The following is a 26254-nucleotide window of genomic DNA, read 5'->3' on the forward strand; positions in this document are numbered from 1 at the left end:
ACGTATTCGCAATTCGCATCGCATGCCATTCGCTAGCCGATTTGTTGCTGCTCGCAGCAGCAACTGTCTCTGTGTTGCTGTTGTACAATTTTCAATAGTTCACAGCAACATGGGAACAGTTTCCGGATTTGACAAACATTGTTGCACAATACAACAGCAACAACAGCAACAGCAACAACAACAACAAGCTGGGCTTTAAGAATGGCAGAACGCGTAAAACGCCGGATGCTCATCATCCGTTGGGCTGTGAACAGTCACGAGATTTGTCACAGCAGCAGCAGCAGCAGCAGTAGCAACAGCAGCAGCATCTAGCCGTAACAGCAGCAACAGCTAGCAGCAACTGTTGCTGTTTAATTGTTTCTGCGTATGCGTCCAGAAATGGCAAAAGGCGCATTTCTCTGCGCCTATAAAGCACTAATTGAGTTAGTAAAATGCTCGATTTGTCGCACGAACTAGTCTCAACTTGGTCAATTGGCATGCGGCCAAGTTGTTGGCCCCTTTGATTCGCACGAAACACTGAGAACCCTAAAACATGTAACAGCGCACTGAGATGCCCCGTCTACGTACATATACAATATGGCTAACAACTTTATCAGCGCTTAAGCATAAGAAACATATTAAGTTTGTATTTAATATAAATGTGCTGCAATTGGCGTTCAATCGAAACTTGTTGAAAGTATCTGAATGCGTGTATCTTTCTCCTGTCACATTTTATGGCTCGCTTCGGCTACGTGACTGAAAGCCAACGGCTGTGGCAGCGGCAGCGGCAGCTGGTGAAATGCTCATGCGTGGCAGCGATTAAGCAATCACCGTGGCAACAACAACAGCAACAACAGCAGCAGCAGCAGCCGCAGCAGCCGCAGCAACAGCAGCAACTCATGTGCCTATATAGAAATTAGATCAATATCTTTATTTATTTATAAATTGTTTTACGTGGCTGCCTCCAAGGAGCGCGCTCATTTCTCATTAAGCGCAACGCCAACAACAACCAGCAGCAACAGCAACAGCAAGAGCAACTTGTTAATTGTTGTTGCTGCATTAGAGACGTTATATAAACTGACCAAAGCAACAACAACAGCAGCAACAGTCTCCAGTCTCCAGTCTCCAGCTCCAGCTCCGGCCTTGCCTAATTGCATATTTATTGTTTATTAAGCAGCGTTTCCCGCGGGGCACGCTCATAACTTGCCACTGGCTGTTGTTGCTGCTGCTGCCGCGTCTCATTCACTTTTACGCATTGCCTATATATGCATAAATTAATGAAGCGCGCGCCATTCATTGCGTTGCGTCTAGCTGCTCATTGATAAAGATCAATGGCATAGCCGAGACAAACAACAGCGCACACAGCACACACAACACCCCTGGGGAGCACAACGCCGTAGTTAGCTGATGTTGCTGTTGTTGTTGCTGCTGTTGTCTTTAGTCTAGGCCAAAACGGTCAAACATGTCGCATATTTTGCATGGCTACAGCGCGAGCTTCAATTGCAGCCACGTGCGTGCCCGGGCTGAGTTTGAGGTCAAATGGCTGCAATCTGGCCAACATGCCCGCCAGCCACGTGGTTCAACTTTGAACGTGGCTGCCGTTGCTGCTGCCGCTGCTGCTGCTGCTTATGAGGCACGCTCTGGCATCGATTTGCTTTCAATTTGTTTGGGCAGCGGCCAAGCGGTGTTAACTTGCGTTCATAAAGACAGAGATGCTGCCCAGGCGTTGCTGCTGCTGCGGCTGCGGCTGTTGCTGCTGTTGTTGCTGGCCTTGAAGCCTTTGAGCGTTTTTTGTTGAAACTGTTGCCGTTGCTTTCTACTTTAGTTTTCTGGTTGTTTTTTTTTTTTTTTCGGCGCTTTTGGCATGCACATGGGGTAGGCGTTGCCCAAAACAGCCCGCAACGATTTTATTTGGAAATCACTTTTGTTGCACCTACCCCAGAGTCAGAAAAAAAGTAAAGTAAAATAAAATAAAGTTCCACTCGTCAGGGCCAGTTGATTGTCTCTGTGTGCGCGTGTGTGTGTGTGTTAGCCTGTTTGCTCAGCGCTGTATTAGTGTCGGCTTTTGGTTAACAAGCGACTCTGGCATACGAAAGACTTAGGCAACGAACTTGAAATGAACGGAAAAAAAAACGGAAAACTAAATACGAAACCTTTCGCCTTGACTGTAGAACGTTTGCATGTGGCTTTTAATGAGCTGTAGCTGAAGCTGTAGCTAGAAGCTGAGAGAAGCAAAAAAAAGCGGACGGACGGACTGTACAACATGTGCGTGACACTTGACTCTAGGGCATGGCACGACAACAGAGCGAGAGAGCGAGGGAGAAGGTGAAAGAGACCCGCTTTTCAAAAGAAAACATTTTCTGTTGTTTTTTTTTTTTTTTTCTGTTCAGTTGCTGCCACGACATGGCATTGTGTTCATTATTATTATTTATATTATTTTTTCTCAGTTTTACGTTTTCGTTTTTTGAAATTTTCGTAGTACGCTTTAAAGTCATTGCCTGCCCTGCAGCAATAGTTGCTGTTGTTGTTGTTGTTGTTGGCTGCATTCAAAATTATAAACAAATTTTGCACGTAAAACAACAGCAGCAGCAGCAGCAGCAGCAGCAGCAAACAATCGCATGCAATGAACAAATTTTCCAACAATGAAAAGGCAGCAACAACAGCAGCAACAACAACAACAGCTAGCGCTATAATAACAATAATAAAATGAAAATGCTACGGCCGGCAAGTTGCGTAATCCGTCAACCATGGCAGTCAAAAGAGCAACGCAGCAAGAAAATACCTAAAGCAACAACAACAACAACAACAATCTCAGCGCTGTCTTTGCAAGTGGGTGGGGCTGTGGTTTCTCTTGCTTAGCAGCGGCGCACGCAACAATTGTGTAGCTTAAGCAACAACAACAACAACAACAGCAACAACAACAACTCGACTGCATGCAAAGCGACAGCAGCTGACACAAGAGCAACATTAAATAGTTGCTGCTGGCAGCAATCGCGCATTTGCAATCTGTTTCTGAAACATTAAATAATAATAAATGCGTTTTTTTTTCGGCTTTTACTTTTATTTATTTATTTTCGTTTTTGTTGCTTTTGTTGTTGCTTTTGTTTTTCTGTTCAGATACAAATCTTTGCCGCATTTTATGAATGATCGCCAGCGAGTGGCCAAAAAGCACTTGTTGCGCCAGCAACAACTTGTTATTGTTGTTGTTGCTGCCGCGATTGCTGCTGCTGCTGCTGCTGCTGCTGTTGACGAACAACTTTAGCGACAAGATCATAAATCAAAATTTTATTTTGTTTCGCGCAGCATTCGCTCAAGTGCTCCATCTCGCTCACGCTCCCCATATACCCCCTCCTCCTCTACCCTCTTTCACTATCTGTATTTTTTTTATGACTTTTTGTTGTTCCTTCTTTTGCGCATAAATTAAAAATTGCCGCTGCGCTGGCGATTGCAGCGCGATTAAAATAGATTGCCCGCTGCGGCCCGGCGACGGCCTGGCGAGGATGACGTCGCTGCCTAAACACGTCTCTCTCTCCCTCTCTCTCTGCCTCTATCTCTATCTCAAATATCCCACTGACTAACTGTCTTAGTGACTACCTGACTACCCGTCTTGCCAGCTGGCGCGTGCTTATGGAAAGTTTATAGCTGTCATAAAAATATATAAGAAACCAAAAAAAAAAAAAAAAGTAAAAATCTGAGAAAGGCAAACAACAAAAACCATGCAGATTCAAATTATAGCAAAATGAAAGTGAACCACGGTGCGTATGCGCAATGTTTAAGCTGAATTAGCAAAAGGAAGAGCAATTGCTGATGCTATATAAATTGCTGTTGCTGTTGCTAGTTGCTGCTGCTGCTGTAGCAATTGCTGCCTGCGATAGGCCACATATGAATGTGCCATTAATCAGGCTAAACAAAATGTTTACAAAATGTAACAGCAGGCGGGCAGCAGCTAATTCAAAGAGCCGACAACAGCAGCAGCAGCAGCAACAGCAGCAGCAACTGCTGCATGCCGGCGAAAAATGGTTTTTAATGTTGGCCGCTATTTTTTTTTGCAAATTCGCGCACCAAAAATGTGCTGCAAATATGTTAAAATCTTGTTGCATGGAATTTATGAATGAAAAGTCAGCGGCCAAAAGAGCCACAGAGAGCCAACTTATTGTTGGCAACATAACAAGCAACAAGCTGAGAACAATGCGGGGAAAACACCGCATGGAGCCCAGCGAGATTGTTGCCCGTTGCTGCTAGCCATAAATTTGTGAACAGCAACAGCTACAGCCACAGCCACAGCCAGAGCCAAGTGCAACGCTCGAGCGTGAATTGGCAGACAGCATTTGCAACTTGGCCAAAATGGAAAATGCAACAACAGCAACAACAAAACAGCAGCAATTGCTTTTGTTTTGTGTTTTGGGGGGCGTCGTTGTTGTCATTAACCGGGCGCAGCTTGGCTGTCTCGTCTATTTGCTTAGACGCGGCAGCCAACAGTTGTTGCTGTCGCAGCAGCTAATAAAGCGCTCACTTCCTCGAGCCAGCATTATTTATGGCCAGCGTCCACTAGCGGGCGGGCCCTTAGCCTTAGCCACCCGCTGTGGGCGTGGCAGTGCCATAATTTATCATAGCAAAAGGCAAAAGTTTTTTGGTTACTTTTTTGTTTTCTGCAGAAACTGAAAACTATTTTCCACCTTTTTTTCCCATTCTATTTTTTCTTTTGGCTGTCGCGCTCCCACACAAATCAGGCACAAAATCAATGGTTTGACTTTAGTCTCGCAGTCGCGTTTATCAAATGCGTTATCTTTTCCCACGTTTTAAATGCTCAACTGTCAAATGAATTAAATGAGCAGCCAGCAGCCGCGCAATTTGAATTAAGATCAACAAAAACGCACTTTGGCAACGGCACCAGGCAAACCAGTTTCAATTGCGCGCAGCCAACACAGGTGGACACAACGCCAGAGATATGCTGTGATATGCAACAACAGCAAGAGTTAAAGCTAAAGCCACAACAACAACAGTTGCTGCTTGTGTGCGTGTGTGTGTATTAGAAAGCCTCAACATTTGGCCGCTGGGGCGCATCTGTTGACTGTCGACTGGCCATCAATTGTGGTTCTCTCTCACAGCCACGCATAAATTATATTCCCAAGTGACATATTGCGGAAGTGATCAAGCAAGAAGAAGAAGCAGCAGCAGCAGCAGCATCAGCATCAGCACAAGTGTTGTGCCATCTGACTAGAAGCTAGCTGCAAAGTAGGTTAAAAGGATAATGCTTGCGAGCTATAAAAACGATAAGCAGCATTGACGAAGTGCTATTGCTCTCTGAGGTGTAAATAGGTATTCTTGTAAAGATGATATCTATTGTTCTCTGAGATGTGAAGCTGTTGCTTTCTGTGTTATATAGTGGGAAAATGTATAAATTTTTGGTTAATAGCAGAAAAAAGAACCATAGAACACATACATACATATATGATTACTTTTCAGTTATAGATCAGTGATTCAACTCAACTCGATGGACTGGAAACATAAGAATTTCGAATACTTTAAACACCTATTCGACTTCTATCTCTATCATATATATTATGCTGACATTTAAAACTACGTCAAACGGAGCTAACCTCCTATATCTATGTCATATTCATACAATCTCGTTCATTTCTATTTATCTACATCTAGTAGTCATCACCCATATATATACCTAGTTTGAGCCACAGAATTTCAATATAAGCTGAGTTCTTATAGGTCATATTTGAAATACTAAAGCTCAAATACATTGTTGAGCTAAAGTACATCATATACGACACTTATAAGCAACGAATAATACCCTTTTCCTGCTATAGGGTATACATCTTTAATACAAAAAAGTCTGGCTAAGAAGACAGATCTCTTGGTAACGGCTGCTGTGGCTGCTGCTGCTGCTTCAAGTGACACAGTGACATGCTAATTTCTCGTTTTTTTTTTGCTGCTGTGGCTGTTGTTTGCCATATTTGTCCATATGAAAGTGGTACAAATTGATGGGAGAGCCACAGAAACCAAATGGAGCGACGAGAAGGAGAAGCAGGGGCAGCACTTGCGATTGCGATTGCCATGACATAAGGCTGATTGACATTTGACAGACTGTCCAGCAGTCCGTCTCTAGCTGTCTGTCCTGTCAGACAGTTGACTACACTTTTACTCTCGTGCGTGGCTTTATTTTACTTCTTTTTTTTTCTTATTTTTGCCTTTTGCTTTTTGCTCTTTGCATAAATATTTGTGGCCATGCGAGCGGGGGGAAGTCGAGCTCGTTTGAGCTGAGGTGTTCTCCTCAAGAAAATTAAATATGTATATATATTTATATATAAATATCAATTTATAGCAGCTGGTATTAATTTTCTAGCCTCTTGCACTTTAGCTCATATTATATAATTTATAAAAACCTGTCAAAACATATTTTCAATGCAAAGCTGACAATTGAGATGCTGCTGGCTAATAGCTGTTGGCCAAGTGGAGTTGAAAGTGGCAAAAAGTATTTTTGTAAAAGTAAAAAGTAATAAAAATAGATATGTGATATATTTTTATTTATGCTGTAAACTTTTGGCGCATTTTTAAAAAACTTTTAATATTTTATATTACATTTTACTGCATAGAGTCGTTTTTTTTTTTTTTTTTTTTTTTTTTGTGCTCGACAATATTTTATTATTGAGCGCATTTTTTGCGCTTGGTTTCTCTTGCGTAACAGCTGACAAATAGCAAAAGCATAAACGCGAACTTCAAACTAAACCAAAACCAAAACTAAAAGGAAATAAAATAATACAGCATCTCACAAATCAGACTTAGATCGGGTCAAGCATTAGCTAAGCTATGCAAAAATCGCAGCTCGACGCTCAATTGAAGCGCTGCGCCCCTGTACCCAATTTCAAATCGAACCGTGTGCCGCTCGATTGCGCATTCAATCGAAATTGAAAATGAAAATCGAAATGAAAATAAAAAACAACAGAAAAAACTAAAAAATCCAAGTAACAAATAGCAAACTTAGCTTTGCGTCAATGTCAATGATCTGTCAGAGCGCGGGGTGCACTATCAATTGGACAATTCGACAATCGGACAATCGGACAATCGAGCAATGTGTCCGACCAGACCATTCGGTAATCGTGGCCGGATCAGTGCGATTAGCGAACATGTCTGACTTTAGTCAATACCGGTAGTTATCGCTTAATTGAATCAACAGCCGGCGGCACATGGGGCCCAGGCCTCAGCGCCAGGCCCCAAAGTCAAGCGCCAAAAACATTGCCAAACTCTTTATGGGGCGACATTAAAATAGCGGCAGTCAGTGAAATTTAGTTGGCAAAAAGCCACATAAAAAAGTCGGCAGTAAATAGTAGTAAAAACAGTAACGAAGGCGCCCAATGACAATGCAAGACTAGCAGTTACCCTGTAACCAAGTGGCAGAGAACATTAGCTAGAGCATTAGACAGAGCTAGAGGTGATATTGATCTGATGTAAGCATGTATTTGGTATATATAGAAGAGTATATAATAATATACATGCATATATACATTCACATGAGTCGTAAGAATATCTATAAGCAATATGCATACATATAGAAGTCTTTAAAACCAAAAATAATCAATACCCATGAATATCTATACATCTTATTCAATATTTCTACCCATATAAAAAGCCAACTGCTAAAGCCGGCACAGTCAAGCCTGACTGATCATACCTAAGTTACACTCTTCTTCGATCATACCCCATTTCTGGCTAAAGAGTTTAGGCGCACACAAAAACTCACACACACACACATACATACACTCACAAAAAAAGAAAAGATCGTATGCTACGCTTCAAAAATTCAACCAACCGCGAAGAACGACCTTGAACAAGTCGGTTATAGATAGTTATATATATGTATTGGAAGACTATACACGAATCTATTCATAATATATATATGTATGTGTGCATGTATGTATGTATATATAACTATTTGTAAGATTGCAAATTGTAGATACAGTTAAGAGCGCGCATAAATAGCATTAGATACGCGCTGCTGTTGTATCTTTATATAGATGTATTTATACACACACTTGAGTCCGAGACGAAGTCGAGAGATTGAGCAACGGGGTAGCTGCTGCTGCTGCTGCTGCTGCGGCTGCTGCGGTGGCTGATGCCGTTGGCTTTCAAAAGTGAAGTGCGCACAGCTCAGCGCACAATTAGTTCTACATAACAACAGCAACACGTCTCGACTGGCTGCGATTCAAAAAAAAAAAAAGGAAAAAAAAAATTAAAATTGAAAGTAACTGTGAGATACATTTTTGGCTCATTTGCTGTCGCTTCGCAGCTGATGATGACGAAATCGTTCAGCCGCAGAAATTATACTGCACTTAATACACTCTAGGCAAATACACACTCACACACTCATACACACTCAATTGAGTTTTCTGCAAGTGTCACACGCTGCCAAAATGTGTTTTGCTATTTTCTGTTCCATTTTGGATGCCAAGCCAAGTGTTGAATTCATTTTAGCTGCCAGCTGCTTTTCACAAGCATTCACTTTTAATTTCATATGAAAAGTGGTTTGAAAAGCCGTTGTGCATATAGAAAGAAATAATGACAACAACAACAACAACATTAACAACAACAACAACTACCAAACAGCAACTAAAACTAACTTAGTCAATAGCTCAATCGATTCTCCCTGTTGAAAGATGCTGGACTATTACTTAATTAAAGCCGGCTTTGCTCTTTATTTTATAGCCGCTCAGACAATTTAATTTCTGCATCTACATTAATGCACAGCGAATAAAATTGAAACTCATGCTGAGTCGAATGCCTAGCTATTGCGTCACATTCTATATACATACATATACACATCTGTAGATCTATCGAAAACATTTTGTTGACTCAGTATTCTTCATTCTTGGTTTTTGCAGGTGAAAATCTGGTTCCAGAATCGTCGCTCAAAGTACAAAAAAATGATGAAGGCCGCTCAGGGTCCGGGCACCAACAGTGGCATGCCACTTGGCGGCGGTGGACCCAATCCTGGTCAGCATAGTCCTAATCAAATGCACAGCGGTAAGTTCTTAACTTGTGCCACAGATCGTAATAATATATCATAAACTAATATCATTTATATTTCATTTCCCTTTGTCACTTGCAGGCGGTAATAACGGCGGTGGCTCGAATAGCGGCTCACCCTCACATTATCTACCTCCCGGACATAGTCCAACGCCATCAAGTACGCCTGTGTCTGAGCTATCACCCGGTAAGTTTCATGAAAGTTTCATAGAATTGAAAATAGAAAAAAAAAAAAATCTCTTACCATCTCTACCCTATCAATGGCAACTCTGCTGACTAACGTTAATTTTTCTCTCCCTCTGTCTCTCTCTTTCTCTCGCTCGTTTAGAATTCCCACCCACGGGTCTTAGTCCGCCAACGCAAGCGCCATGGGATCAGAAACCGCATTGGATCGATCATAAGCCACCGCCGCAAATGACGCCACAGCCACCTCATCCAGCGGCGCCGCATCCGCAATCGCACCACCATAATCCGCCACCACAAATGGGCGGCTATGTGCCCCAGTATTGGTATCAGCCCGAGACGAATCCTTCATTACTAACGTAAGTTCAAACCACTCTGAGCATAAATCACAAGACCAACAAGACATTCAAACACATTTCATAGCCAATAACTAAACTAATCACTTGTTAAACGCTTCTTTTCTTTGCGTTCTGCTCTCTTCTTCTTCTTCTCTTCTTCCGTGCAGCGTGTGGCCGGCGGTTTAACATCACCCAAATCAACTGCATCCGCCGACGCCTTCGGCTGCGTGGCCGCAGTCTACGCAAACGCAATGCTATGAGACGAGGCCCTGCGCTGAACTGAATCTCCATCACAATCATCATCATCATCATCAGCAGCATCAACTTCAACATCAGCATCAACTTCATCATCATCATCATCTTCAGCATCAACACCATCATCATGATGAGGTATTCGTGGGCGTTGGTGACGGCGTCGCAGCGGTGCAGTGAGGTTGACCCAAAAATTTATATATATATATAGTATATATAAATATATACAGATAGATATATACAAATCTTAGCCAATAATTGAATATTGATTGAGCATATTGATTGATGATGAATATATATATAAAAGAACATTGTAAAATATTAAATAATAGAAAACAGTTACATTTTGTATATGTGAATGAGTCGTTTTACAGTTAGTCTAAATAATTACATTAAAAGGAAAATCAAATAAAATTTATAAAAACAAAAAATAAAATACAATAAACAAAACACACAGACAGAAATTCCTCAACTTAATTTTATGCGTGTCCTTCATATTGTTTATATATATATATATATATATATATATATATTACTATATAATTTTTTCTCTCTTTGTAAACTATAGCAAATTGCATAAATTGTATATGAACAATAAAAAACACTAAAAATGAAATCAGCTGTTGATCTTAAGCCTTTTTTTTTTAGAGCCAAGCAAAGGTCTAATTTGTTTTTGTTCCACACTTTTTTTGTATATATAAAAAAAGCGCAACAAAAAAAAAAAAACGAAAAAAGAATCAGTAAAAATCAGATCTCAACGGAACATTTTGCATATAATTTTTGATGATGTCTCAAATGCACTCGGAACAACAATAAAAATATTAAACAAATAAAAAATAAACAACAATTAATTTTTTCATGTTATGTGCAATATAATTAATAAATGAAAATAATGAAAAAAAAATGATTTAAAAAAAAATCCGCTGTCAAGTTCATTAAAAAAAAATTCAATGAAATTCAATTGTGTAAAAAAGGCGTTTAATAAAAAATTTTATTGTAAATTTGTGTAAAATACAAAAGAAAAAATATATTAAAAATAATAATTTAAGGTAAACTAATTTTAAAAAACAAAACAAAAGATTTTAAAACAAAATAAAATTAACAAAAAAAAATCACTGCATAAAATGTAAAATAAATTTAATTAAAATTAAAGGCAAACAAACAATAATTATATGGAAAAAATTATATATATATAAATGTACACATTTATAAATTTATATACATCTATATATATGTATAGTTGTAGTGCTTGCTATAGCTATAATTTGTAATTTAATTAATTAAAAGGTAATTAGTGCTTGTGGTTAACTGTAGTTTTATTTAAACAAATAATAAAAAAAAACAAGCAAATGAATAAAAAATTAAAAAATAAATTTATTTCAATGAAATTGTATTTAGTTTCTTTTATAATTTCATTTGCATTGTAAACTATTGAATGGAATTAAAAAAAAAAAAAATAATTGAATTTAAAAAAAAGAAAAATAAAATAAGAAGAAAATAAAAGAAAAATTAAAGTTAAATGAATATAAAAAATAATAGATATATATTATGTGCTAGCATTTAATTAAATAGTTTTAATCTAGAAAATGGCAACTACTTTCTAAATAAATCAAAACAACAGCAAGCAGATATATATACATATATATATGTATATCTCAGATAGAGAAACCAAGCGAGAAACCATTTAAGTTGTAGTATTTGTCGTAATTTTTAAAATCTAAACAAATCAAATCAAACGAAACAATAAAAACACAAAACAAATGAATGAAAAATAAACAAAAAAAATAATTATATATACAAAGAAAAAAAAAACAAGCAAAATTAAATTTAATAATTTTCAATCACAGCCACTTTGCCGGGATGTCCCTTCTATCAGATTTTCTGCCTGCCAAGGATCTGGCACGCGACGCACATTAATGCATTTACATTAAACGATTTAACACTTGAAAAAAAGAAAGTTAAGTGGCAGCCGAGCCCGGCGTCGGAAGGAAGCATAAAATCTGTTCCATTAATCATAAAGAATGCAACAGGATATGCTTGAGGCTTACAGGCTTTTACAATCTGTATGCTGAATGGTTCCATTATGTGCTCAAAGTCACAAATTGCACGCACACTAAGCGGGAACGAGAGCGAGAGAGAGAGAGAGAGAGACAGTCAGATGGGGGATGCTTGAGCAAGAGATATCTACAGAGACAATGAGAGGCTGCAGAGGCTGACGCTTTAACAGCCTTCAAGTGGCTGCCAATTGAGGCCATTGCCTAGACCGATTTGCTATATTATACTAATTTGATTTAAAGCCGAACACGCTATACCCTGTGCGTGAATGAAGGCACTTGTTATGTTATACTTGGCAATTTCAGCTTAATTAAAAAAAAGAAATAATAATAAAATGTAAGTTTTTATTTGCAGAAAATTAATTTAAAATGCTTAAAGTGATTATTAATATTATATTATTATGTGACTTTGTTTGTAGATTTTTTCAGGGTATTTGCAAGTCAGGCACTCTTAATGAATCGAATTTAATTAGGCTGGGTAGATATTATATGCTATATAATCAGCGACTTCCGTTTTACAAGCAGTTTCATAGAAAGCAATGCGATTTTACAGACTTGGCTCTCATATTTCTTTTTTTTTTTTAAATTAATAAGTTAAAATTTCAGTAAGTACAAATTTAAGCTCTGTGTATAGACGTATATATATTTATAAAAAGCCTGTGTCTTAAAGACCAAAACAAAATACGTCAATCAAGCAGTAAGCATCTTTGAGTAGTGAGTCCTGCTACAAGCACTTCACACACACACACACTTTCACACACACAGCTCACTCAAGTAAAGAAACTGCGAACGGAGTGGCCGCAACTGTCGCCTACTTGACTCTTGTTTTTTGCTCATTAAATCAACACCTTGTGACCATTGTGGCACAGAGTACAATGGGCATTGAGGCCTGTACAGATTTGTTTTGGTTTAAAGCTAAAGAATTTTGGTTGTCGCAAAGGGATTTTTGCATTTGAATGTTTTTGCGATTTCAATTTAAAATGGGCGGAAAAAACGGAATGTCAAAGCATGCCACAAAAGGTGCGCAGCTCTGCCCCTCTCCCTCTCCCTCACCCTCTCTCTGTTTTAGTTTCAAGTACTTGGCCCTTTGACTCCTAACTTAATTAATGTCATTTCTCACTTTAGTTGTGCAGCTAGAGTAGATACAGATACAAATGAATCTTAACTACGAACTGCAGTTGACTTCTGAAATTACTTGCTGTACTTAGCGTGTTTACATAAATTAGCTGCAGTTGCAGTTGCACTCGCTGCTGTTGCTGCTGCTGCTGCTGCATTTCGCAGGACGTCAGACAAAAGTTTGTGCTAAAGAATTTCCTCGTAAAAATGACGCATACCAAACTTAGACACAACGGGGACAACGCATCGTCGTCGATGTCGTCGCTGTCGCCTGACGACCGATCCGTTCCAAAACTCAACGAGGCTCAACTTCTGTTTGTTGTTGTTCAGGCATGGCCCTGTACCGGGCCCAATACCAAATTGGTATTGGTGTGTCGAGCAGGCGAAATACTCGTACAATAAATAACGCAGCAAAAGAAAGAAAAACTAAAATAAGAAACTACAAAAACAAAATGGAAAAAAAAAAGAAAAAATCAAATCGGTAATGAAACGAAGTTAAAGATACTCTAGAGTAAAATTTAGTTAGGAACCGTCTAATAATAAAATACATATAAAGAAATTAGAGTGAAATATGTAAGAAGAGTTTAGAGCCCAATTATAATTTGTTTACGATTCAAGCTTTAGTCAATTATAAATTTTAAATTTTACTAAGAATGATACAAAATTCTCAAAAATTTCATTTGAAAATACATGATGTTATATAAAATTTATAAGCACAATTAATGAGTTTTGAAAAATCCAACTAATATTTTACTATCATAAACTTTGGCTTTATATACATATATATAAACAGAATCGTCTCATTAGACTTTTCAGATTTGTTTCCCTAAATTTTTTTTTTTAAATTGAATACCTCTCGTTTAGCCGTTACATATTTGGCATCAATGTGCATATACCCCGTTGGGTCAGTGCACAAATGATGTATAAATAAAAAGCAAACAGCGCAAGCAGCGCTGCAGTTGAAGTTATTTGTGAAATTCATCCGTCAAAGTCGCTGCTGCAGCCAACGGCCCTGGCCAGTGGCCACTGTCTGTCTGTCCGCTGTAGCCATTGGCTACTGTTCGCTGGCCAAGTCGGTCGTCGCATTGCGTCCAGTCAGACTTTGGGTCTTTGGGCTTGAAGTTTTAGGTTTGGGGCTTGGCGTAAAACTTAAAAAGCGTTCCTTTCATGGCTTTGCCATTGTCTTTTGGCCGGCTACTGGTCATGCCGCGCTGTGTGCTATGTGGTAGCTGCCTCCTGCCTCCGCTTCCTCTGGCTCTGGCTGTGGCTTCTTCCTGCCGCCCCGCTGTGGCATTCCTGGGCACCGTTCGGCTTGGAATGATGAACGATGTGTCGCTGATGACCTGATCAAAGTGGAGCATCTGCACGCATATCGATTGCACTCGGCTTGAGCAGCGCACGGACTAGGAGAGCAGGAAGAGAGAGAGAGAGAGAGAGAGAGAGAGAGAGAGAGATAGAGAGGGGGAGAGTGGACTGCTGGGGCAGTGCTGCATGTTTAAGGACATGACATTTTTTGTCGTACCGTTTGCTAAAATAACTTTGTTAAGATTTTTGCAAGTTTGCAACTCGCTTTGGGGGCAGACGAAACTCAGTCACAATTCGCTGCGAAAGGGACAAATTTGACATGGCAGGAGTGGCAGCAGCAACAGCAGCAACAGCAGCAGGATCCCAAGTCAAAGCCTTTGTTTGCTGCATTTCAATGAGACGCGATAAATCTTGAGCTTGCCACAGAGCAACGCTCTGGGGGCACCCGGTGAGGCTCTGCCTCGAGACAGTCAGCCAAGTGAACAGCTAACAGACAACGACATTGGTTGCTCTTGTTGTTGTTGTTGTTGTTGCCGCTGCTGCTGCTGTTGTTTGCTTTTGGCCCGGTCAGCAAGTCGCTGACCGATTTTATGACAAATGTATTTTATGAACTGTCAAAATAGGTGTTGAAAATGAATTAATTTGCTCTCGACTCGCTGACTGACTGACTGACTGCCTGTTTGCTTTTGGCGGCAAACATCAGACTCGTAAGCGTGACATTTGCAACGAATCACCGTTCATCGTTCGGGGTTCGGGGGTCGCTGCTTCAGCTGCGCCTGCGCCGAAATATGAAACCTGCCAATTACTGTGCGACTTCCTACGCAATCAGCTCGCTAGCATTTCAGCTAGAGATTCAGCACCCCAGCCATGAAATCTGTTTAATTTAATCAACAGCAGCGCATTGGGTGGGCGTGGCAAGCACGTGACAAACGCCCGTTAGAAATAGGCCAGCAATGCAGCTGGCTGGCCAATAAATGTCAACTCTGAGCAGGATATAAGGTATATCCAAGGTGATAACACTTCTCTGTCTCTATATATGTATCTCCGAATAAAACTTTCTAGAGCTATGGTAGCAGATATACCTAATATATTTATCATCTAATACATATATTACAGACGATTTGAGCTTTACAAAAACAATCTACTAAGCAGCTTCTAATTTATTAAGTCAAGTAAAACGTATTTCAATTCCACACATTTTTATGATTCATTACATATATGCATATATACATATATATGAATAACCTACCTGTATATATGCAAGTTCTATATATATTGCATATATTTGAGCGACATTCTGGAATGATGTAGGCAAGATCTATATGGAACGGCTTGGCTAATGTTTTATTTATTGTTAACCAACACTGGCAATAGACATTTCGAGCAGCATATGATTATTGTAACGTTTTCATAAATACATAAATGAATTGTTAAGGAGTTCAAGTGGAATGGGGAGGGCGGCGAGGCGCGGCTGCTTTCCCAGATGTTGGCGTGAAACGCGTTTTATGTGAATGTGTGCCTCATGTTTAATGCGAAAGTTGCGACTGGAGCAAGGCAACAGGAGACATTGGCTATATGCGACACCTAATGCCGGCTCTTCTGCTCGACTGCTTCGGCCTCGACTTCTTCTTCTTCTTCTGCTTCTGCTTGGCACTGTTGTTACTTATGCAATGGTCAAGCTGTTCACAGCTCACAAGCCAAGCCAAGCCAGTGCAAGACTCTGGGGACACTGTAGCATACGCAATAAACACATTAACGTGTTATTTAGTTGTCAACACGAACAGCCAGCCGAATGGTCGAGCCTTTGATATGAACCGGCAGCCGATCACACAGTGAGAAGGAGAGCGTAAGAGGGAGGGAGACGGCGGGGTAAGCAAGAGTGAGCGATCCACATGCCTTGCCATAAATATATCTATACATCTGTGTGCACACAAAATATATATGCTAAATGTTAAATTAACTAAATCTAAAGCAGAGAGCGCAAAGCTCCCTGCGCCCTGGTGTGGGTGCCTTAGACAAAGGCCGCGTCGCATCGCGTCGCGCTGCTTGACAGGCAAAACAATGCGATGCAGCGCACAATGCGAAGCGGTCAAGTGAAGCAAGTGAAGCCCGGTTCCCAGGCAAACGGAGATCAGAGAAAACAATAAAGCAAGCAAGCGAGCAAGCAAAAAAAACATGTTGCAGCTCTTGATGTGACTGACTGCTTAATACTCGCTCAATGTTTAAATTTTGTACTTGTTCAAATTATTTTATGTTCTTTAGAAGGTCCTCTGTTCTTAACTTGTCTTCTCACTAAACACATTAATGGCTAACTGATTTACCTATCACAGTTGAACATGCCTGATATACCCTACCATAACATCATACCAATATACCCAAACGAATAGACTCACTTTCGCTTCTTGAACGTGTGTTGAGCAGCATAAAAAAAATGCCGCATCATGCGGCCGAATGTTTTTGGTTTGTTGGTTTCGATTGGATGGATGGATGAATGGATGCTTGGATAGATGCCAGTTTAAAACAGTGCCCGAGTACATTTGAGAGATATGTCATAAATTGATAGAGCCAAGTGCTGCTACACCCGCAATACACTCGCACACGCATACACACTGGAAATTGTCGTCGCGACACAAAAACTGATTTATGATTATTTCGCAGACAATTAAGACAAATAAACGCAACAACAAACAAGCCAAATTCAATTAAATCCATTAAAAACTAAGGCGCTCAACGAGTGCTCCCACAGCAACTGCTCAAAAGATGCGAAAACTATGTACGAGTGTGTGTGTGTGTGTGCCCCTTTATGCTGCCGTATCCCTAACTGTCTTTGTCTGTCTCTCGATTGAATTGCTGCAGCGACAACAACAACAAGAACGGCAAGCATTAATGACTTGACCTCTGGAGGTCAATTAAATTGACTCGATTTGCGGACGGCGCTGAAACAATTCGATTAGAGGGGCAACAACAACAGTGACTACAACAACAACAACGGCAACAACAACAAGTTGTCTTTATTCCCTGAAAGTGTTTGGGCTAATCAAGATGTGGCTCATGCAAACAAGTTGAACTTCAGGTCGCGCACAATGCTTTGACAAATCAGCGTGCGAGCTAAGGGTGGAAAATGTGGGGCTCATGCTCTATGCTCCATGCCAATTCACCACCTAACTAACCACTCAACCAACCCACCCAGTCAGACAGACAGTAAGTCAATTATTAGAATGTTGCTTGGGCACTCGTCATGGAATGTTACTCAATTAGGGGCCTTAAATGTACTCTAGAAGGAAATGTGCATTAATCATATTTATAGATAGGGTCAATAAGCAGGCTGTTTATAACTAGTATTCAGACATGGAACTTACATAGTTAGTTGCATTAATATCATATAAGAAGGACTCCATTAGCACTGATTAGTTCAGCTAAGCAAAGATATTTGTATAAATATAATAATTAAATATTATATATATATATATATACATATATATATATTTATCTATTATTTTCTATACGTCCCAAATTGACAAACTAATTAAAAAACTCAGCGAAAAGAAAGAAATTCGAAATTATAAGAGTTGACATATGTAAGTAAATAAATCCCTTTTGAAAAAAAAAAAAAAATTGCAAATTCAAAGCAACAAAAAAAAAATGGTATAAGAGTTCATAGACAAATATAATTTGATACGTGTATAAGAAGCCGTCTCACTTTTCAAAGAGTAACTTCCAACGCTCTCACACTTTCGCGCGTCCTCGTCTCTCTCGCTCTCTCTGAATATCTTTGCCGCCAATTTGCGTTTGGTGAAAAAGCTCTGCAGCAACAATTTGCCGACGCACACTTCACTGATTTTCAAACACGTTTTTAAAGGCGATAAATGACTTTATAAGCGCTTGGCGACATTTTTTGGGTACACACACAACTTATTAATTGCATTAAACACAATTTATCACACTTAACTTAATTATTTCACTCAAAAAATAAAAAAATAAATATTTCGCCGCGACACGCGCAGAACATACGAACGGATCAACAGGACGGACGCGCACTTACTAAATTGTCTTATTAGGTTTGCAACTCTGCTAATCCTTGAAAGCTCCTGCATTCACATCATGAGTTGAATGAAGCACGCATATAACGGGATCGAAAGCGATATGGGCAATATGGATGGGCAAGAATGAGCATGAGAGAGAGAGAGAGTAGCATGAGCATCAGAAAATGTAGAAGAGAAGAGCAATGCCTATTTAGGAAATTTGAGTGTGCTCTTATATACAAACATACTTGTACATACTTATTAATAATGAGACACACTTGATTATTTGACATCTAAATATATCCTTTGACATTTTGAGTGGTCATTCTTTTGGTCAAACTGTTTGCGCTCTACCGCATTACCTATCAATGACAATATCCGCAAAACCAATTTGATATCACAATCAACACACACACACAAATACCACAAAAGTTTGTGTGCGAATGGTAATGAGACTCACACACATGCATACGTATGCAAGTATATGTATATGAAACTGCCTGTGAGTTAATATTAATGGCGGAACCGGAAACAACGTTTGCCATGTTTGTGGCCAAAAACTTTGTTGGACGAAAGAAAAAAAAAATGATTGTAAAAATAAAACAGTTATCAAAGAAGCAGACACAAAGCATGCAACTACGTGATATGATTAAAAATAACTAACAGAAAGGTGCGTAAACTCGCATTTAAGGTATGTATGTGTTTATATAAATATTTATATGCACTTATGCATGTTCATTCATCATAATCGCTGCTGGCAGCTCGCACAATCAAAATTGAAGTGAACAGCGTGCTGCCTCCTGCTGTGCCATAACACTAAATACTTTGCGATAATACGAATGCAACATGCGGCGTTTGCGTGTAATGCATTTGGATTAGAATGCAACGAGCCACGCCCACAGCACTCTGAAAACTGAAATTTCTGTGCTATTTATCCTCGGCATTGTCCGTGCCATGTGCATTTATTTGCGGATTATCATTGTCGCACTTCTTTCCATTATGTTCTTTTCTGTTTTTGTAAGTAGATCAATTTTCAATCAATAGAGTATCGGTAGTGCAACAGGAAAGGGGCAGGGGAAGGGGCAGGGGAAGGGGCAGGAGCAGGGGCTGTGAGACAGCACAGCGGGCAGCCTGTTTTACAGGCGTGCAACAGCCTAACGCATTTCTCGGCTGCGATCAAGCTGCAGTCTCCCATGGCGAGATAGAGACAGGGCGAGAGCGAAAGAGAGAGGGAGAGAGAGAGGCAAAGTAGCCAGCGTTGTTTACGCTCTAATTGCGGCCACATAGCTGGAACGGAGAGTAGCTCAAGAAATCGATTAATGGAAAACCCACTGGGCGCTGCGTACCTCTGCCTTGCCCCCCTGCAAGATCCGGCTATTGCCGCCGCTGATGATGTTGTCGTCTCTGCCGCCGCTGCTGCTGCTGCTGCTGCTGCTGCTGCTGATCCCATCTGCGCATTTTAGTTGAGATTTGTTGTTTTGAATACCCTGCTCGATGAATGAAAATGTTTCTGCTGAAGAAATGGGCCCCCATTCACTAAATTGCATCAAGCCGAGCAAGGTGCATTTGCAGCCGCAGCTGCATCTAAGTGAATAAGCGGGCTATATGGTTGAAAAAAAAATGTGTTTTTCGGGTTTGATGTATTTACTTAGTATAGTAGTAAGTATGAATAGTTATAGTAGTTGTAAGTATGAATAAGTTTATATACATGAATATAAATATATATATAAAAGTTTATATACATTATACATTTTTGTGATTTTAAATGTTTTTAGGTATATAACTTTAAGCATTAGTAGATGTAATGTTCTGTATCATTGAAAAGAATTCGATAGGCATTATCTATGAATCGATCTCGGTTCAATGAGAACTCCTTATGCAGTGCACAAGCCAGTTGATTCGGGATATATAAGAAGTGATCGTGCATTACTATCCCATCAAACCAAGCAATATCGAACTATCTTATCATTTTGCTAACTATACATCAAAAAATCAATTCATAAATATAATTTCCAATAGTTCTCTATGAACTCAACTAGTAAATGCACAAATATTTTTATAATATAACATCATATTTGAAAGAAAATGAGGGTATCAGGTATCACTCATGGCCTCTCCCTGAATCTCTCTTATTACAGGGCATCAATTAGTCGGTCAGCAATTGCTAGATCTACTCTTGTTTATTATTAACACAATCTATTGATGTTGATCAGCGGTGACCGGGCCGAGCAACCTGTTGCTCTGTTGCTCTGTTGCTCTGTGGCTCTGTGGCTCCGTTGATCGCATTTTGTAATTTAATGCTCGGCTTCTGGTTAATTGCCACTTTCATTGTTCAATGGACCCCGTTGCCCTATTCGTATATTCATTGATTCGTTTGCACCGATGATAGATACATTCACTGAGACCAAGACGCGCGGACTGTCTATGAGTGCGTGTGTGTGTGTGTTGGCGATTTGTTGTGCTTTTGTTTTCGATTTGGTTTAGTTTTGATTAATTTCGGTTTGAACTTTGCCGTTGAATCAGCTTGTGGCCTTTAACTATTTTTCATTTCAGCAGCTTTAAGGCAGCTCAATCAATTCGATACGCATGTCTCACAATGACAACACACACACACATACACATAGACAGATTTGGCTTTGTTGAAATCCTCTCTAGCTCTCAAGTTTCTTCACGCCTTTAACTTGGCTGATTGAAACTTTAAGTTGTTTTTGTTTTAGCCAGTTGCAAATGGATTTTCTACGCTCCTCGAGCAACAGTGTTTCACAATAGAATTTTATTATAGAGACGACTATAGCAACACAGATCTATAGACTATAAATAAAGTAATGAAGAGTCTGTCTGCATATTAAATTTGGCTGCAAGTAAAAATATCATCAATTATTTGTTCGCCTTTCATAGCAATATAATAGAATTCCTAGATGTTATGCAACTCTGACAAATTATAAAGCATTCTAAAGTGACTGGCAGCAGAAATCTTTATAGAGGAGTTGAGAACCGAAATTTATCTTTGTTTTGCTTTGCTTTAGTTCAAATGAAGGCAGAAGGAGAATCTTAAAATCATCAAGTTTCCAAGAGATCTGACGTGCCTTAGTCAATTCTTTTGCTTAGGTATAGAGTTTGACAAAGATGTAGTCTAGCCAAAGAATATATAGTTTACAGATAGATAGAAAAGAATCTAGGATAATAGATTCTAATAGAAAAGTGAAAAAATGATCTATGCCTTCAAAGATAGAAATCTCTATGGGGCTCAACCGATCAATTTTCCATTTCATATTGTCTAATTGACAGCTATAGATTTTGATGAAATCTTTATATACCAAGTCAGGTTAATTCTGTAAATTTCGAACTAGTCTAGTCTATGTCCTGAAATAATACGTGAAACGCCGTAAATTAAAAGAAGTTTTGGAATTCCAAGGATGGGTATATGGCAAATAGTAATATAGACAAATTAAATGATCTATATTTATAAAGTATATGCTCATTATCATCTAAATCGTCATCACAAAGATTACAATTGATAGCAGCTCAATCAACAACAGTGTAAATCACATATATACAATATAAGCTGCCTCTGCCCTCTCTTACATAGGGTATAGTGGAAGGGGTATGGTGCTTGTGCAGCCTACCCTTTAGAGCAACTGCCACTCGAATGGACCCGTTGCCAGCACGTTGCAACAAATGTGGCAGCCAGGGGGCAAGTTGCTGCTGCTACAGTTAGGCCAGTTGCAGTTGCTTTCATGCCATTGTTTAACACGCTTCCGGGGCCAGCTCATTCGGTGGCTGCTGCTGCTGCGGCTGCAATTCAAATTGGATTGGATTCTTAAGACGTCAAGCAGCAGAAGGACAGGAATTGTGCACCACGGCGTAGGGCGGAACTTGCCACTCGCTCAGCAACGGGCTCGAATTTTTGAATGCCGCACACACACACAGACACACACACACACACACACACACACACACACACACACTCTCGCACACCTTTCGCACTGGCTCGCTACCGGCTCATTGTGTAATCCAAAACGCGCCGGAAATCAGGGCAACAAAAACGTAAAACGAAAAAAATGTGAAATAAAAAACAAACTGAAATAAAATAAAGAAGAAAGCAGCGTACAACGCAATGTATTTGGTTAACGCCCATGCGAACGCTCTACAAAATACAATTGCATAAAAAATACGACGACTGCGACGGCAACTGGCAAAATCTGCGATTCAGATACGTATGCAGAAGGTGTAGCCACACACATACATATGTACATACACATACATATATAAATTTGGTATGTATATAAATTGAATTTGAAATTCTAGACGTTTACTTTTGCAACCCCTGCGCCCAAAGACTCTTCCAGTTGGCATTATTCTCTCTGGCTGCTGTTTTTTTTTTTTTCTCCTCAAATGCCCTAGAGCGCATAGAACATATATATGTCCATGTCTCCGTACATTCAGCGATTTGTATGTATATATATGTCAATTAGTTTTGAGCACTCAATTACGCACTGCACCACAATTACAGTGTCCGAGTCACAATATTAGCCGCAATAGATCAGTTAAGTTAATTTACACAATATCAACATTTGACACCAGCTCAAATGAACTTCGAGCATTGAATATGCTCTCTGCCATAGACTTAATGTTCATATTGTTCGGTTATAGATATATGGATATATATTTGCTCAATATATTATATAATATTACGTTTTGTAAAGGATATTTCATTTTGCACTTGGACAGAAAAAGAATTCTTTTAAAATGTGTTTAAATATTTTTTAGAAAGTTTTACAAATGTTAAGATTATTATATACATACTCATACATTATAAGGGGTTTTATTCTTATTTATACCATAAAATTCTTGCCTATTAGATATTAATTGCTATAATTATTGTAGTTTATTATTGTAAAAAATTTCTGCTAGTCAAAAAAAAAAAAAATAAATAAATAAATAAATAATAATAATATTAATAACATAAAATAAGAAAAAGACAACCTTTCTTTTACAACATTTCATTTATTACTAAGATAATATAATATAATATAATAATTATATAATCTCACCAAGTTTGCTCTTACAACTTTTCATCCTTAAACACTTTTCGCTAGCGTATCTAAAATTCGGTGTGTCCAGCACTCAAATTACCTTTCATCCTTCCTTCTCATTTATTTATTCTTTTTTTTTTCGCACTGGCAAATTTCACTTTCAAGGTCACCAGACTAACTTTTCTCCTGGTCTATAATCTTTTTTGATTGTTCTGATGTTTCTACTATACACACACACGCACACACACATACTGTGTGTGCTGTACACCTATGTGTGTGTGCGTGTGTGTGTGTCCCGTTCGCCCATTAAATTATCATGTTCGGCTGCTTCGGCCTTTCGACATTCATTTTGGGCCAATTTGCAATTATGTTGCGCTTGTGCTTGTTGTTCTTGTTGCTGTGGCTTTGTAGTATATTATTATTATTCTTATTATTATTATTACTTTCAACAGACACCACAACAACAATTACAACAACAACAACCACAACAGCTGAAAGAACAATCTTATACATTATGTTGCCCGAAACAAAGTGATTGACTTCTGATTGACTTGCTGAAATGTGCGGAACAAGTCGAGCGCAGATCTTTGAACATGAATCCTGTGAACGGGCATTTCTCTGCTTAATTGAATGATGATGTTTAGCATATCAGTTGGGTTAATTAGTGGAGGAAAGAGCGGCGTGAAATTTGATAAAGATCTTGTATATTAATAATAATGAAATCAGAAAGTTTTAAATTAGATTTAAATATATTAATGGCAGTTGCAAAAAAAAAAAAAAAAAACTGGCATAGAGTTTCAAAAATCTTTTAATAGAAATTTATATGCTTATTAATATTTAATGTGGACAACTAATGGATATATTATTTATTATGCATTATATAATAGATGTTTGATTGTTTGTATTTGACGAAGAAATCTATTTAATTTTTTAGTTATTTTCAACTGGATTTAGAATATGTAACATCAGGTCAACAAATCGCATATTAAATTAGTCACAGTCAAAAAGTATTTTCGATGGGTTCAGGGTATATAAAACAATTAAATTTAGCATTTATAAAAAAGAAAATATTAATTTATTATATATACTTTTTATTTTATATATGAAGTCTAATAATGAAAGCTGTTATAAAATTAAATTACTAAATTATAGTCGTTCTATGGTATTTATATTATTATAATAGTCCCAAGAGCTATTAAATTAGGCAAGAAATCTCTTTACCTTGCATAAATCGTCCTTCCTGAGTAGCCTTACAACAGTTAATAAATACTTTGCAATCCAGATGAAGTCGCGAATTTCTCTTTTACTTCTGTCTGCCGTAGTTTTTAATGACCAAATTGACTTTTGATTAGTTTTCATATGCAAAAATATCTATACATACTGAGGATAATTTGCCTAAATATAGATACATATATTCACACATATATACACATATATCCATGTATAGATAACATCCCTAAATAGCCACCGAATTTGTAATCTTTGAAGACATTGCAGACGCAGATGTTACGCATTTGTGGACACATTAACTTGGCTCGTCCTTTGGACTACCTAAGGCGATAGCTAGAGCAAAGGAGCAGAGCTGCAGAGCTGTAGACAGTGGCAGCGTGGGGCTGGCCCAAATTGAAATCAAGTCACGTATTTGATTAAACATGGCGACTGCCATGTTAGACGCTCCAAACTCCAGCTGCAGAGCTAACGAGACAAGAGCTGCACTGGCTGGAGCTGGAGCTGGGGAGCTGTGGAGCTGTGGAGCTGTCGTCGCTGCTCACCTTCACATCCGCCTCGGTTGCGACCATCAATGGCCTAATTGCACTTATTATTATATATATATAGATATAGAGGTACATATATATGTATTGGTAGCGTAGCCGGCTCGGACGGCGGCTCGTTTAGAGAGCTAAGAAGTCATTATGAAATTTCTCATCACACTTTCAACGCGCGCAGTTGGTTATTGTTGTTGTTGTTGTTGCTAACATTTTCATTCACTTCATAAATCATTTGCGCGTTGCATGAATATTGAATTTGAGAATTAATTGAAAATTTCATGGCAAATCGCATTTGGGAAAAGCTGCCAAAGAAACAACGATGAGAACTTGAGAGCTCCAAGCGGACGCCATTTTTAATGATGCTGAAAGCAGCGATATATATGTATGTATATATAACTGCGTAGGCTTTTGCTGCATGCCTATTTTGCATGCCACACACACACACGCTCACACACGCTTGCATAGTTTGTATTACCGCAAAAACCAAAAAGACTTTTGCCAAGACTTTTTTGCCTCACTGTCGAGTGGTTGTTGGCCAAGTTCCTTGGCTGCTTGCAATGAATGTGAATTTTTCTTTGTTGTTGTTGTATTCGCCCCACTCTGACTGTTGCTGCTGCTTCTTCAGCTGCGGCTCTTTTATTTTTTTTGCCCCGTTGAGTAGTACAAATAAGTTGTATGCGGTTTGGCCAGCTCTCGCTCCTCCGATGTGTTGTGCGCATTTTGGGCTTTTGGCTTGGGTGGTTCGCCTTTTGCTAGCACGCAAAACAACACCAACAACAGCTGCCACAAACCACAACAACAACAACAACAATGACGGAGACGACGACGACGACGACAACGTCATGCCATATAAGCCACAAGCGTCGGCCATAATGCGTTGCTGTTGCTGCATATACCTGACTCTATATATACGTATATATATGTATAGATATATGTATATGTATGCATGCATTTGTATGTACGTGTGTATGTCTGGCTTTATGCACGCGTACCGCACGTACACGCAACATGCAACAGCAGCAGCAATATGGCGTCGCCTATAGCAGAAACCCTGCCTACCATAAGTACATGTACAGCTGTATGAGTAAGTATAGGTGTAGCTATAAGTATACGGATATGAAGTGCAGCAGAAAAAAAAGTGAAGCAAGCAAATGCGTTAGACTG

The 26254-nt window shown here is 39.0% G+C and overlaps 2 protein-coding genes across 2 annotated transcripts in view; one reads left to right on the forward strand and one right to left on the reverse strand.

The window, feature by feature from the left end:
* Dll (homeotic protein distal-less) overlaps positions 1–10525 on the forward strand; it is a 29133-nt gene extending 18608 nt beyond the window's left edge. The window contains exons 4-7 of the mRNA XM_018106882.3: positions 8871–9012; positions 9098–9202; positions 9344–9557; positions 9704–10525. Of these exons, the coding sequence (XP_017962371.1) occupies positions 8871–9012; positions 9098–9202; positions 9344–9557; positions 9704–9722 (480 nt within the window). The 3' untranslated portion in view covers positions 9723–10525. The remainder of the gene's footprint in view (positions 1–8870; positions 9013–9097; positions 9203–9343; positions 9558–9703) is intronic.
* LOC108653980 (small ribosomal subunit protein mS37) overlaps positions 1–26254 on the reverse strand; it is a 145718-nt gene that overhangs the window by 88392 nt on the left and 31072 nt on the right. The gene's annotated exons all lie outside the window — the stretch shown is intronic.

This window comes from Drosophila navojoa, chromosome 5, assembly GCF_054131105.1.
Source record: "Drosophila navojoa isolate 15081-1374.11 chromosome 5, UAZ_NAV_1.0, whole genome shotgun sequence".
NCBI lineage: Eukaryota > Metazoa > Arthropoda > Insecta > Diptera > Drosophilidae > Drosophila > Drosophila navojoa.